The 16,409-nt window shown below is 33.3% G+C and overlaps 2 protein-coding genes across 2 annotated transcripts; one reads left to right on the top strand and one right to left on the bottom strand.

The window, feature by feature from the left end:
• Nucleotides 1-3,749, top strand: LOC114759050 (calcium-dependent protein kinase 17-like). Its single transcript, XM_028948153.1, has 8 exons — nucleotides 1-733; nucleotides 1,300-1,443; nucleotides 1,923-2,075; nucleotides 2,220-2,335; nucleotides 2,430-2,597; nucleotides 2,867-2,994; nucleotides 3,169-3,268; nucleotides 3,654-3,749. The coding sequence occupies exons 1-8, from the start codon at nucleotides 1-3 to the stop codon at nucleotides 3,747-3,749; spliced, it is 1,638 nt and encodes a 545-aa protein (XP_028803986.1).
• A 7,981-nt stretch (nucleotides 3,750-11,730) lies between these two features.
• On the bottom strand, nucleotides 11,731-12,483 carry LOC114759051 (splicing factor 3B subunit 6-like protein). Its single transcript, XM_028948154.1, has one exon. The coding sequence runs from the start codon at nucleotides 12,393-12,395 to the stop codon at nucleotides 12,021-12,023; it is 375 nt and encodes a 124-aa protein (XP_028803987.1). The 5' UTR covers nucleotides 12,396-12,483; the 3' UTR covers nucleotides 11,731-12,020.
• Nucleotides 12,484-16,409: the final 3,926 nt, after the last annotated feature.

The following is a 16,409-nucleotide window of genomic DNA, read 5'->3' as shown; positions in this document are numbered from 1 at the left end:
ATGGGCAACTGTTGCTCTCAGAGCAACGACACCGATGCCCCGGCCGAGTCGGCCGAGGTTGCCAAGGGAGGATCCACAAACAACAACTCCCAAGGAGGCAGCAATAATAACACCGGAGGAGGGGGAGGAGAAGGCGGTGGCGGTGCCAGCAACCACCAGAGTTCGGGGAAATCATCCCCGGCCCCTAATCCTCCTCCGTCCAAAGCCGCGAAACCCGGCCCAATGGGTCCCGTGCTCCAGCGTCCCATGGAAGACGTGAAAGCCACGTACACCATAGGAAAGGAGCTAGGAAGAGGACAATTCGGAGTCACACATTTGTGTACGCATAAGGCCACCGGACAACAATACGCGTGCAAGACGATCGGGAAGAGGAAGCTCGCGAACAAAGAAGATATCGAGGACGTGAGGAGGGAGGTTCAGATAATGCATCATTTGGCGGGACAACCGAACGTGGTGGAGCTGAAAGGAGCGTATGAGGATAAACATTCGGTGCATCTGGTGATGGAGCTGTGCGCCGGCGGCGAACTGTTCGATCGGATCATCGAGAAGGGTCATTACACGGAGCGAGCGGCGGCGTCGTTGATGAGGACGATAGTGCAGATCGTTCATACTTGTCATTCCATGGGCGTGATTCATAGAGATCTCAAACCTGAGAACTTCTTGCTCTTGAATAAGAAGGAGGATTCGCCTCTCAAGGCCACCGATTTCGGTTTATCCGTTTTCTACAAAGAAGGTTTTCATTTCTCTCTCTGCTTTCGAATTGTCTCTCTTCTTCTACGTAGTTTCATGATCATGAGATTTTCTTCTCAAGTTTTAACCAGAAAAGGGGAAAAAAACCATCTTAATTCATGAAAGAGAAAAAAAATATATTTGAATTAAATTTTCTGGATAAGCTTAATATATATAGGTTTTGTGAATAAAAAAAAAAAAAAGGCCGAGAGAGTTTCCTGTTTGAGCTCTAATATTATTTAAATTTCAATCAGTAGTTGGAAATATCATATGATTCAATACACATATAAGTTTTTTTTTTTTGAATTTGATAAGTCTATTGGAAGCTAACATAATTTATAAACTCAAAAAAATTAGTTAGGTTAATTATTTACAAAATATAGTTAGTTTTTCTAGAATATTTTAATTATCTGTATTGGAAACTACCTCTTGATGAAAATTAAACTCTCTCAATATATACAATCAATATGAAAAAAATTCAGAAGACTTATAAATTTAGGAATAGGATAGACTGAGGTCTTACATTATTTAGAATCAATACAAATTTCTTCATTTGTTGATACATAACAGGGGAGACATTTAAAGATATTGTTGGGAGTGCATATTATATAGCTCCAGAGGTATTGAAGAGGAGATATGGGCCTGAAGTTGATATTTGGAGTATTGGTGTCATGCTCTACATTCTTCTCTGTGGTGTTCCTCCATTTTGGGCAGGTACGGTTCATTTATTTACTTTATACTTTTCATTTCTCTCTCTGAATTAATTCCTAGCCATATCCCCACCGCTTTAAAACTTAATTAGCATATATAAATCAGTAATGTCTTCGGGGTAATAGCATAAATTTGAATGAAAATGAAAAAAATTGTGAACATTAATTGAATTGCAAGTTTCAAGTGACCCGAATCGAATTCAAATATTAGATGAAACTTTTAATACAACAAACGCAACCTAAAAAATTCATCAGACCAACAATTAATGTTGCTAAATTAACAGTTGACAAAATCAACTATATATATGTGTGTGTGTGAATCCAAACATTGGATTGGATTTCTTAGAAGAGGAACAACATGTATTAAACAAGGCCAATAGCATAGTTGTTTGATTGAGAAGATCATTGGATTTCTTAGAGACTTTATATTTGCATTGGTTGATAACAATTTTTTTCCCCTTGAAATGGATTATATTATGACAGAATCTGAGCATGGCATCTTCAATGCCATATTAAGAGGCCACGTAGATTTTTCAGCCGATCCATGGCCATCCATATCACCATCAGCAAAAGATCTTGTGAAGAAAATGTTGAATTCTGATCCCAAGGCCAGGCTCACAGCCCATCAAGTTCTAAGTGAGTTTATTATAATTATTATATATAATATGAACATCTTCCTTTAAATTTGAAATGACTATAATCATACTAAGTAATATATAATTAAAGTAACCAAATCAGACTTGCTTTTTCACTCGCGATCGAACTGGTTCCATTGAACAGATCATCCATGGATTAAGGAGGATGGAGAAGCACCTGATACTCCTCTTGACAATGCTGTGCTCAACAGGCTCAAACAGTTCAGAGCAATGAACCAATTCAAGAAAGCTGCTTTAAGGGTATATTATATATATATATATATTCATATTATTTATTTTTGACTTTTTTTTCTTTGCCCTAATTAATTAAGATTAAAAATGTGGGAATGAGTAGGTGATTGCTGGGTGCCTATCAGAGGAAGAAATAATGGGATTGAAGGAAATGTTCAAGAACATGGACACTGATGGCAGTGGAACCATTACAATAGAAGAGCTCAAGCAAGGCCTTGCTAAACAAGGAACCAAGCTTTCTGAGCAAGAAGTTAAGCAATTAATGGAAGCTGTAAGTTCTTTTCTTCTTTATATTTTCACCACAATTTTTATTTTAATAACAAACCCATTATTTTAAGCAAAATGAACATCATGAACTCTGGCTGGCCTCTTAAATTTTATTTAAATACATCGACTTCCTTTCTAAAACTTTGTGCAAACATGGAGATATATATATATATATATATATATAAATATTCATTTTTATAAAAATCAGCTTGTCTTCTCTTTTGTTTCTTTTTAATATTGAAAATATGTTTTTGGTGTACAAATTTTACACAGGCTGATGCAGATGGCAATGGAACCATAGATTATGACGAGTTCATCACAGCAACGATGCAGATGAACCGAATGAACAAAGAAGAACATCTCTACACCGCCTTCCAATACTTTGATAAAGATAACAGCGGGTAAAATTCGCAATATATATTAATATTATTAATTAAACTATGTATAGATTCGGCCTGATATATTTATTGCAGAGAGTTAAACAGCATCATGCATACTATTAGTGCAGCCTATTATGAATTTCTTATATACGTGTGCGTATTATTATACAAGCTCTAATTGGTGTTCAAAATCAGGTACATTACCATTGAAGAAATGGAGCAAGCTCTCAAGGACTTTAACATGCATGACGGCAGGGACATCAAAGAAATCATCTCAGAAATTGACTCAGATCACGTAAGTCGTCTTCATTTAATAAACAACCAACTATTCATTTTATATGTACATAAAACTCTGTTGCTTGACTGTGATTTGATCCAAAAACAACTTGCATTTTAGTAGATGTTACCACTTAAATGACTCTAATGATTTTTAATCCAAGTTATAACAGATAATATAATCAATCAAGGTTACACGTAGATGTTAACTAAAATCTTCTGATATAGCCCTACAAAATTGTGAAACGAAGTACTCTAGCTAGGTACACAATCGATGTAACTTTTTCCATAGCTTGTGAACAGTGTACTTCGTTATAAATTCTATGAATAAAATAGAGATACACACACACACATTGCTTGTAGAGTGAAGAGGGGATTAATTAATTTACTAAATATGTGCACAGGATGGAAGGATAAACTATGAAGAGTTTGTAGCAATGATGAGAAAAGGGAACCCAGAAGCTATGACCAAGAAGAGGCGTGATTCTTCATATGTCTGATCTCTATATCATCATCACTACATATATTCTTTTATAAGGTTTTTAGTTGGGGAGAGACTTCCATTGAGGGAAGCTATATGGCAAGAAAGGATCATCATCATCATCAATTCACCATCATCGTCTTTACATATCTTCAACATTATCATCTGGGAATGCATGTTTCATCACTGAAACATCTTCCTCCCAAAGTGAGAATTCTGTCAAGTTTCTTGAAATTATATTGGTATTAGTTTTCACTGTTGGACTTGCAGAGACTGTTTTCCAATCATGTCACGTGATTGAGACAAAAAATAACCTACATGTGATAAATCAAAATTTGAATCCTTTAAAGTACTTAACTGCGACAAAGTCGCGAGAGATAGAAACAAAATGATGATCTCACACATTTTCACGTACAATTCCACATGATTATCCATCTCTACTTTGTCCTGTGAAATACTTTAAGGGATCCAGGTCTGATAGATCAATCACGTGGCATGCATAATGATCATTATCCTCTAAGCAGTCCAACAGTGAGAATTAATAATTCGATTAATTAACTTTACATATCGCTTTGCTTGAAGGGATTCTGATTGAACTGCTGGCAGGTGAAAGAAGGATCTTTGATTATATATTCATGCATTCATATTATACATGTCTCTCTCTAGGAATTTAGAAGGAGCTAGAGAGAGAGGTATATATATGGGAGGGATCTTGTGAAGACGATGAGAAGAACAAACAAATCAATATATTAAAGGGGTTGACGCGAAGAAATGATGAGAAAATTCTCCACATTGTGTTTGTTTTGGTTGGTTGGTTGGTTGGTTTTCTTCTTTTCTGTGAATTATTTGTAACAAGTCCCATGTTGTTCTCGTTGTTTCTTCTCCCATAGGAAATGAAGTGTTAGAAAAATTCTTGAGCAAATCCCATCTACAAATGGTAGGTAAATCAATTCCATATATATTGTTGTAAATGAGTATTTATTATTCAACAATGTCAGAAATGAGTCAAATTCTCCCAAAAAAATGTATAAGAAATATGTATGTTATCTTATATATCATTATTGGTTTGATTAGTTATCTTTAGTATGAGTTGAATCTAAGTTTTTTTTTTTCAATTTGTTTATGTGTAGTTTACATCTCCTTTTTTATTAGTAGATGACAATATTCAAAGAATACAATTTGATAAACATAAATTATTGGATCTATTCCGATGAAATCAAACCAATGGGAATGTAAAACCAACAAGATTTATTTTTCTTTGAATTGAGTTATTCAATTAAATTTAATTTTTGATTAAAACTATATTCAACCAAAGGCGACATGCTTAATATTAAGAAAAAATTCATTTCAAAACTGTCAAATATGCAACTACTAATGTCCGAAACCAGATCTCTCCCACTATTGTTATAAATGAGTATTTAGATTAAAATTACTTTTGCACTGAACTGCTATTAATGTCCAAAACCAAATCTCCCATCACTACCAGTCAAAACGTTGCAGGTTCATTGTGGATGAGGGCAAAACCGCAACAAATGCTCACATTAGTAGCGATTTTATAAACGGCTCAAAAAACAGGTTTTTTTTTTCCCTATAGTGAGATCAGAGAGAATGTGTGTATGGATAAATTATGTTCAGAACATATAAAACTCCACCTTTTTTATTCTAATTTCCTCCCAACTCTAGATAATGTAGTATTGTGATGTTAAAGAATAGAATTTTAAAATTAAATTAAAATAGTATCATTTACTATAATTCTAAAATATTTTTTTTATAAGAGACAATTGTATTATATGAAAGAGAAATACATACTCTGGCAAAAAAGAAGAGGACATACATACACCTAAAACATCAACACACACCAAACACCAACCGAATTACAGGAAAATTAATAAGATAAAGTATAGAAACTCTTGACACGATTACAACTATCCTCATAGATGGTTAAATTAAAAGGAGAATTCCAATGAGGTCCCAAAAGAAAAATAATAATTAAAAAGTCCTAATAACAACCTAAATAACTTGTAATGACAAATTTCAGAATAAAAATTAATAATATTTAGGATTTTTTTGTAATTTTTTTCGTTTCTAAGGACCTATTGTAATTTTCCTAAATTAAATTACCAATGAAAAGGTACTTCTACAGCCAACTTATTTATCTATGCTTAGTGCTGCTTCATCCAAAGCATCATTGTGGAGATGTTTAAGTTGAAGCAATATTGTAAACCCTGGGGACAATCTAGGGCTAACCATAGCAGTGAGAGGCATATTTTCTTCCCCAAGGCAAGACCAAAGGCCTCTTCCATAATCAGTTCAGAAACTCCTTCTGGAAGCTTCCAATCAAAAGAATGAACTAATTAAAGTCCCCAGCATGAATTCAAACATCAAAATCCCTAATTTCATCCCCACGCAAATCCTCCTTCCAGCTCCAAAAGTAATGAGCTCGAAGTCATTCCCCAAAGCTTCCAGTTTTGGGTTCTTCTCTCTCAGGCTTGAACTCCAATGGCTTCTCCCATACATCAGTATCTCGTCCTGTGGTCCATATGCTGACACTTACCATGTGTCCTTGGGATGAAGTAGCCGTCGTCCTCGCAAGGCTCCCCAGAGACCCGAGGAGGTTGAGAGGCGTCGAAGGGTGGAGCCGCAAGGCCTCCTTGCAAATTGCTTGGAGGTAAGGGAGGTTGGGAGGTCAGATTCTTGCAGACGGTGCTCATGGCCTATGACTTGGTCCATTTGTTGTTGTGCTTTCTCCATGATGCTAGGGTTTTTTTAGCATCTCTTCGAGTGCCCATTCTATGACGCTTGAGGATGGTTCTGTGCCTGCTACGAATAGGTTCTGTGATAACAAGATGAGAAAAAGTTAACTACAAATTTCTCGGGGGAAAAAAGTTTGATTATAAATTTGTGATTCTTTCAATGATATTTGTTTAGCATTAATTCTTAAGATCCTCTTGTGACTTAATAAAAATAATTTTTTAATGAAGAGGAGTGCAACTTTATTGCGAAAATTTTGTTGTCAATAGCTTACAGAAACTTGGAGGTAGTAAAACTTTTCATACCCATGGATTTGGGGTGTGAGTTACCCCACCTCTGCTGCCCTTGAACATTTTCTTACTTTCCAAATGTGTTTTTCTTGTTTTCTTTTACTATTAGATTCGAGTAAACTAAGTGAAATTTTGATACATCATGTGTAAAAAATGATGTCTTCTAAGTCAAAGTTATAGCATCAGAGTTAAATTCCTGTCGTATATATGAAGGGGTTTCCTCCTTGTAGCTATTCTTTTTGAAATTTGTGAGCAGGGTTTCAAAATCATCATCCTAGTGGGGTTTTGGGATTCTCCTGCAGAAATGGAAGTTCTGAGGAATGAATTGCAGAGAAAGATGAAGAAGATGATCGCAACAGGAGCTGCAATAATGTGTTCATGAAGAAGGAGGAAGAGCTCTTGGCAAGCCATTATTGCAAGCTTTTGTTGGTTTCGTATATGAACATTAATATTGAAGCGATAATAAGGGAAGGAAGTCTCGTATTTATAAATATACTTGAGCCAGAACATACTTAACAAATTAATTTTTCTTGTGATTACTGCTATGCGCGCACCATGAATAACGATTTAATTTTTTATACTTTTGAAATACGGACAATTGTCAACGGCAACATTTTTTTTTAGGAGTAATTAATATTTTTTCCAGAATACTCCAAATCAATTAATAAAAAAGAATTGGCTCACTTTGAAGTAAAATTAAGAGAATAATGAGCAGTAATTAAGGCCAGGGGTGAAAAAATAAAAATAATTTTAAAATACGATAAATTAGTTAAAAGTGTTCATTGATATGTGTGAGTTAAGTAATTTTATGGTATAAAAAAAAAAAATGAATACTTACCTTTTAAGTCACGTAATGAATTGATGAACTTATGTTCAAAGCCCGTTAGTATTTAAAATTTTCCTCTTCAAGCTAAAATATGTCGGTTTTGCAGCATAAATGACACCAAACGTTTTTTTATGATTTTTTTTTAAATGTAAGGTTATGAGTTTTCTTTTTTACCTAAGTATAAGTAATCTTCTATTGTACGTAATCCTGTCAAGAGCACTGTTAGGCAGTAAATATAATTATCGGATCTGGACATTAGTTCATCACGTCATAGTCTTTTTCGCTATATCCAACTCCATTATTTTTTAATTCTATTTACAAAAAATATGTGTGCAAGAATTATGACTAAAAAATAAATTCAAACTAAAATATGCATAAAAAATAAGAAAAATCCGCATGTAACTCAATGAAATATTCGAAAAAATTAAAGAATGAAAAAAACAATTGCACAAAGTTGGAAGCTAACATATTGTTATCTCATATTTTACTCAAAAGTGTTTTAAATTATTTTCTCAAGAAAATGGAAACTTTTAAAATTTGCATCCTCGTGATTTTTTTCCCCGCTTTGAGTATATCAATAGTTATTGGTGAATAAAATTACAATATAATCCTTGAAAACAATTTGTTTTATGTTTGCTAATGTGCTGATATTATCTCATTAAAAACATTAATGAAAAAAATCGCACACACGCACATACGTAAAACATTGTTGAGCGGTGGCAAAATAATTGTATATAATATCCTGTAGTTCCACTGGCATCTCTATCTTTTTTTTTTTTTTTGTCATAACTTACGCTCATTATATCATTTATAGAACGTTGAAATTCACAAATCATATTTAAGAAAATTTTAACAGAAGCACTTGATGTCATTAAATTACAATACTCCGATGATCATTAGAATTATCATACAGTAATATTTTAATAATTACAATACTCCAACGATAATTATAATACTTCCACCGAGTGTGATCAAAGATGCCGCCAAAAGACTTAATTATCAAAAAAGTTTTACTTGAAATTTTTTGACAAACACTACGTGATATGCCATTTAGAAGTCCGAACTTTTCCTCTTCTCTTCCCATTCTCTTTTTTCCTCTTCTTTTTCAACTATTAGATTAATATATTTTAACGGTTACATTTTAATTTTTTATAAATTTTTTATAAAATTTTTTAAAAATATTTAGTGCAAACATTAGAATTAAAATTTAATATAGTTTTTAATTTATTATTTATTTATTTTTATAATTTAATATTTAATAGAAAAATTTAAATCTCAATCATTAAAATATTAATGTAAAAGGTAAGGAAAAAATGGGAAAGGAAGAAGAGAAGCCATGAATTAATGAGATGCAAGCTTCGCTTTTTTATAAATGAAAGCAATTAATTAATTTTATATATAAAACATTAGGAAAGTTAATGCGGAGCTTTCCATAACTTTATTTTATTTTTAAAAAAATCTTTGTAATTTTTTCTTGAGTCCTTGTAAGTTTTACATTAATAAATATTGATTCTCATAATTTGTTCATTTGTAAAAGAAATTGCACAAGTAACTAATGATGCAATGCTCTCTCAACACATGCCTAAATTGATTTTGTCATATGAATATGAATAAAATAAAATTCAATCAGATTATAGATTATATAGAGATATAAGGAGACAGTTATTATTATATTTTTTATTTGTCTGTTGATAAGAAATAAATTTTATTTTTCAAAAGGCTAAGTGTGAGGTTATGGATTTGAACCTTCTGTAAAAGCATAATTGGTGCATAAGCTACGATTAAAAAAAAATGAAACGAAAAATCACACAGCAAGGTGGGTTGCCAAAAGATTCACTCAAAGACAAAACATCACACCCTTTTCAGCCTTGTGCTAACTTCTATAAAATACACCTATATTCTCTTAACTTCTATAGCCCCGCCGAACATAAGCACTGTTAATACCTCACCATCTTGTGCTTTCGAATCACCACATCAATACTATGAAATTAGGGACGATAGGGTTTTAATCTTCAATTTGCATCCCCGGCCCAACATAAGCAGCTTAAGCCTGCACAAAGAAACAGAGGCAAAGACCCCACCGCACTAATAGCAAAAGCGCAATATAATGAAGATTCTCTCCATGTGTCAAAATAATTCCACAATTCTATGACAAAAGGAAGCAGGCTGCAGGAGTCAGCCAACAGTAGTCCAAATAAGTGAAGTAAAAGTCCATGGTGATCACTCGCCCTCCAACAATATTTGATAAAACCAACCGTCAGAATAATTCCCAAACATTCACCACATATTCACGTTGTAATCATGCCCCCATCCTCAAAAGTCCTCAGCATTGCATAGTCATTATTAATCTTTCATATCCATAATGTTCTAAAGCTCATACACAGCATACTAAAATGGATGCTACATGCCTGATCCCCAACCTCTTCCAAGACACCAGCTTACTGACCAAAACAAGGACACTGGACATCACAAAAAGATAAATACTCACAGTGGAGGGGTGAAAGACAGGAAACAAGGACACTGAACACGGGACATCACAAAATAAGATTAACACTTTCTTTTGGCAAAAGATGAAGGTCAGGGGTATATATTTATTAGCCTGTTTCCATGAAACATGACAGAATTGCAATACTCCAGGGGAAACCAACACTTCTCATTGTCTTTAAGATATGTTCATCTACATTGCTTCTCTCATTTGACCAAGCAATGGGCAATGATCAAGTACTGACGGTAACGACCTACAATTTGAGTACCAGTTTCGCAACAACACATTTATCCAAAAAGTCTATGGTGCATCCTATAATGTGCGCATCACTTTGAGCAAAGCCTCACAAGCTAATTTACTGATAGAGTTATATAACCATTACCAAAGAAGAATTACACAAATCTCAGAGAAATTTGCATTAAGAAAAACTAAATATCAGAAGGAAAAAAAATGCAGCTAAACAGGACAAGGTAGCATTCAGAACGTGTAAAACCCTACAGAGAGTTCCAAGAGACACTTATCCTACCCCCAGATTAGAATACAACCAATTCTTTAATATTGAAGAGTGAAATATTTTGCTATCCAATGGTCTTCCCCTATCCTCTATAAAACAGTAGCAACATGATACAACATTCGTGGAAGATAACAATAACTGAGAGACTAAACTAAGATACACTCTTCCTGTTTCGAAGGTCTTATGTTGGTGGTTGCATCTGCAGAGTAAACATACAGGGATAAGGAAAATGCTAACATCCCAGAAAAAAATTCACACCCTCATTCCCTACTATAATCTCTAGCAAAATTGAGAGAAATTAGAAGCCTTTTTCAACCCAAATTTCAATTCAAGGTCTTACTGGCTCCAGTGCACAAGGGCAACATTCTTCTATTCTTTTACGTCTTCCCTTATTTAGTTTCTTTGGTATTATTAAAGTGATCCTTTCATCCAACAAAAAGTTCAGTTCATTCCAGCCATCCTTATGTTGCCGTGATGCAAAACACAGAAACCAAGTCATGGCCATTTATATGTCCCATTTTTGTGGGTAAAACTTAACCAAATCAACTTCTCCAAACAACTTAAAAATTCTTTTGCAACTAAACAAACCTAGTAAGTAGATCATGCATAAGAAAGGCACCTAATGATTGGAGATATGGTAGACATCAGGTATATCACTTCATTGAGAACTGTTTAGCAGCTACGCTGAACAATACGTTAGAAGAATTTATAGGAAAACTCTACAGTTGTGATCATGTAACCCATCCAGAGTACAGAATTTGCACTTTCAAATTTCAATTGCAAGAAAATGGGTAGCATGCAAATTAAAACACATGACTGATGCACTTAGGGGGCGATGTGTATATCTTTAGGCTCATGAAGTAACAAATGGGTAGTTTGAATTGGAATGAAGTAATCATGTTCTAAGCTTGAACAGTTCATCTATATGCAACCTGACTACGTCGAATTTGATGCTTACCCTAGTATAGAAAATAAAGATTAAACTTTTCCTGGCTAATCCAAATAAACAGGGTTCGTGGGGGATCTAGCTTTATCAGGTAACAAGTTACTGATAATAGCAAGGACAAGAACCACCACACGGATATCTATTGGGTATATTGGGTTTATGTTCTTAGCTAAAAGGCCTTGGAAATATTTCAAACACCATGCTCCTTAAACTTATGCTAAAGTTTTTACGAGTTTAACGCATCTAAAGCATGTAATCATGTATAAATGATACAGCACAGTGCAGAGTCACCATATAAACACTCCTAGAGAAAAGCAAAAGCATCAGATATCAATCTCCACAAACGTCATATCATGGAACGTTTAATACACCCTCCAATACAACAATTAGGGCACCCACCAGCCGAAAATTCACAAACTACCAAACTACAGATATAAAGAAACCCTTGAATTTCCTATAAGGGATTCGGTATATCAGACTACTTATCTTTGGTGGAGACCCCGTACTTCTCTTGCATCCTAGCAATCTCTTCCTCCTTCTTCTTCTGATCGAACTTCTTACCCATCTTCGCTTGCTGGTAGTAAAGCACAATCAGGTAACGATTGGCGACGTTGAAGCCGGAGAGGTGATCGACGGCAGTTTTGGCGTCGTATATGTCCTCGTAGACAACAAAGGCGGTGCCACGCGTGTCCTTGTTGGTGCCGATGCGAATCTGCCGAATCGCTCCGTACTTGCCGAAGATATCGTACATCTCCTCGCTGGTGATATTGAAGGGTAGGTTCCGAACGTAGAGAACACGGTTCACCTCCGGCGGCAGCCGAGTGTTACCTTTGCGGAGGCTGATCGTCGCCATGCTTTTCGCCGACCGGTGTTGCCGAGAACTGGGGCTCTTCCAGGCTGTTCCGAATTCCGAAGAGGGTAAAGAGGGTAATCTGTTTAACTCACATATTCCTTTAAACTGCCACCACGTCGGTGGCTTCAGTAAACGCAAACACAGGTTTATTAGTTAAATAATTTGAAAATATTAAAAAAATTAATTAAATTAGTTATTTATAATAAATATATATTATTTTTTAAAATATTTTTATTATTAAATGTATTGACTAAAATACTATTACAAGGATTATATTGAGAAAAAATAGATAAATATGATAAATAAAATGGATTGGGTTTAATATTTAGGATTAAAATAAAAATCCTATATCAAGGATAAGAAGTAGTATCTGTTTATTGAAATATGAATTGGATGCATCATATTTAATATTTGACAATTATAATAGTAATTTCCATAAATTTCATGTAACAAAGGGATTATAGTCAATGTTTAAGAATGATCTTTTACGGGATAACTAATAAAAAGCTCTCAGTTTAAAAGATTAAAATTTTGCATAAAATACACAAAATTCAATTAGGGATTTTTATGTCTCATATTTTAACTGTAACAATACGTTAGAAAAATATAAAATACTTGAAATCATATACTTGATTTAAATACTTATATCATTTGTCAAGGAAAGAAATCCTTGTGCCATCCAAAATTTTCTGACTCATCTTATCATCACTTGACCACCTACTAATACTCTTGTTTTGAAGCGAACAGGTATATATATGTGAATATTTTGAGCTGATGGATAATTTTACCATACGCCTATTGATATTTTGTGCCCGTTTGGATCAGCGATTGGAAAAGCAGCTTATAAAAAAATAGCTTATGGAAAAGTGAAGTTGGTAAAATTAAATTGGATAAGCTGAATTGTATTTGGATTGGAGTTCAGAAAAGTTAGTTTACAAAAGTAAAATTAGTAAAAGCTTGTTTGGATTATAGTTGAGTAAAAGTAAGTTTGACTGAAAAATTACCAAAATAGGTATGGGTTTTTAATAAATAATAAAACATGAAAAAAATTGATTTCACATAATATAATGAAATTAAAATAATTTAATATGAAGAAATCAAATTTAATGAGTGAATTAAATTTTAAAATTTTAAAGAAATCATAAAAAATATTTTAAATATAAATTGAAACATAAAAAAAAAAAGAATTGAGATAATATTGATAACCTCCTGACATGCACAACGGCTAAGAGAAAAAAAATTGATAAGCTCGTGAGTCTGGAAAAAGTTGGATGGGAGAGAAAAAAAAAATGACAAGCTCCTAACACACACAACGACTAAAATTTGGTAAAAGCTCTTCTCAAATAATTGATAAGCTCTTGTCAGGAGCTTATTTCCATTGAGCGTTCAGTAGCTTAAAAAATAAATAAGCCCAATAAGAATTAAGCTCTCCTAAACAGATCTTGTTGCTCAACCCAGCTTATATTATAATTTAAGGTGTTTTTGGGTCAACAAACACTGACCCAAACAGACCCTTTATTTATATATCAAAAGGTTTCACAATCATTATTCCTAAACCCTAAAAGCTAGGGCTAAAACTTGCAAAATTCTGTTAATAGGGACTCCTATGTCCTAAAGTAGATCATCTTTAACTGAAATAAAGATAACAAGTAACATTAACTTGGATCGGGGTGGATGATTAGAATTTTTGAATCTAGTTTTTAACTTGTGTACGTAACAAGCCTAACTGCAAGAGGTTTATCTTTTACATTTGGTACCCGAAATAAATTGGAATTTGATATTCCAATGATGGATGCTTAACAAAATTTAACTCTTCCGGTTCTAAATATAAAACCTTTATATTAGTGCGTATAAAGATCTTATATGTAGAACCGGAGGAGTACTACTAACACAATATAACCACCATAACAAATCTCGGTTGCATAGATTATATTATATTATATTATTATACTCTTTCAACAATACCAATAATTGTTAAATCAACTAAAAGATGAGTCATAATAATACTCGTATCAAAAGATGATTTCAAGACTCGACCCGACAAACTTGTCAGGTTCACATAAGTTTTTGTAAATATATTTATTAATAATCTGTCATCTAATAATGTTTATTTAACAAAACTCTAAATTTTCTGTTATCGGAAATTTGAATCCAATTATTAACAAAAGCATTGTAGTTAAGTGGCTGGCCATATTTTGTGCCCTACTTTCACTCTTGTCCATCAAATTGTTCTAACAAATACAAATAAAACCCTAAAAATAGCATGGCCTTGTCTCCACCTTCAAGATGGGACATTATCATATAATGAGGAAAAAGAGCAAGTTGAAAGGTCCCCACACAATTAATAAGTACCCTAAGGCTTAAAGAGAACACCATGATAATCAAATTCTCACCCCTTTCAATCTCACATATTTGCTGAGATAGAAGTTTCCAGCTGAACAAAACGTTCGGCTGGCTTCTTCTATCTCTTCTATTTTGGCATGGAATATACAGAGGTACAGGTAAGCCCCTATAGATTTATACATGAGAAACTAAATAATTAACTGTCGAGGTGTCTAAGCCAACCAGAGAATTGAATCTGATTTGGTTTACACCATATCTATCATTTTCAAATTGTTTACACCTGATTTGAATAATTTAAATTGTTCATGAAAATATCATAGTTGATTGAACTTTTCCCGTTCCATATATATATATATATATATATATATATTACTCTTCCGCTTCTTAATGTAGAACTTAATTAACTAATTTGAATAGATTGAGGACGCTAGTTACATTAGTTAATATGATATGTTTTTTTTAAAACACCTTAATCATCTTTCTTAATTTCATCTTCTTTCCTACTTGATTATTGTTGGGGAATATCAATAGGGTTAATTTGAAAAAAATTGATAAATATATTAAATATGTTTTATATATAGGATCAATATTAACTCCTATATTAGATCCTAGATTAAAGACCGGAAGACTATTATTTTTTATTAGTAAAACTGGATGTGAAAATTGATTATTTTGTACGGAAAAATTACTCTTCCGGGCCTTATGCAGCAAAAGGATTTTGGGGGTACCTATAGCTACAAGCAATATTAACATGTATGTACCAAGAGATTTGCAACTTTCCATTTTGCAAACACTTAGGTATTATAAATGTGTATTACTTTTTCCTATTAGTCAATATTTTTCAACTTCTAACCGAAAGTTTTGTTGATGCAGCGAGATATATCTGTCCACTTTCATGCTGTCACCATATCACAACATGTGATTGCCATTTGGCATAATATTGTGAACATTATGGGATCTCTAAATTAATTGGATATATCCCAAAGCTATCTAATTAAGACGATGAAATGTATATAGAAATCTTGACTTTGTACTGGTTGGTGAGTTGATAAATAAAGGGGGTACCAACCGGTGCAGTCAATGTCAAGATGAAACCATTAAACTTTTAGCATACAAATATATGTGTGTCATATACTCTCTGGAGTCCAAAGTATACGAAGTCTTTTGAAAGGAAATTCTAGTCCGAAATATAAGAGATTGACAGGATAATTAATGATAATTTTTTACTTTTACCTTTTATTACAAGGAGAAAAAAGAGTTTTAAATGCAGAAAAGAGAGGAGAATTGACAGATAATAAAAGCATATTTAAAAAGTAATTCTATTAGTTTTCAATTTAAAATATATTTAATGACTTAACTAATATGTTTTGATTCGCGAGAATTGATTAACAACATCTTATATTTTGGACCGAAATGAGCAGTTGATGGGGTCACAATGCAGACCAGGGAGCGCACCCCACTTGTCATGCGGGCGGACCCCATGATATATATTAGCCTATTATATTGATTGTACAATACAATGCTACATATAAGGAATAAATTAGTATAGAAACAGGTTTTAGAGTTTAGAGTTTAGAGTTTAAGGTTATTGCTGTCAAATTTACATCTTTCTTTCTTTCTTTCTTTTTGAAATATACCTACATGCATGCTCAAAAGAAAATAACAATATAA

This window comes from Neltuma alba, unplaced genomic scaffold (genome assembly GCF_004799145.2).
Source record: "Neltuma alba isolate B1F8T4 unplaced genomic scaffold, ASM479914v2 tig00010783_pilon, whole genome shotgun sequence".
NCBI classification, from domain to species: domain Eukaryota; kingdom Viridiplantae; phylum Streptophyta; class Magnoliopsida; order Fabales; family Fabaceae; genus Neltuma; species Neltuma alba.
Note: the sequence above shows the minus strand (reverse complement) of the source record. Positions and strands in the feature narration are given on the sequence as shown.

Coding starts and splice junctions, on each gene's coding strand:
- LOC114759051 (XM_028948154.1), bottom strand. CDS start 12,395: ATGGCGACGATCAGCCTCCGCAAAGGTAACACTCGGCTGCCGCCGGAG.
- LOC114759050 (XM_028948153.1), top strand. CDS start 1: ATGGGCAACTGTTGCTCTCAGAGCAACGACACCGATGCCCCGGCCGAG. Junction 2,076..2,219: donor CACAGCCCATCAAGTTCTAA/GTGAGTTTATTA, acceptor TCCATTGAACAG/ATCATCCATGGATTAAGGAG. Junction 2,336..2,429: donor TCAAGAAAGCTGCTTTAAGG/GTATATTATATA, acceptor GGGAATGAGTAG/GTGATTGCTGGGTGCCTATC.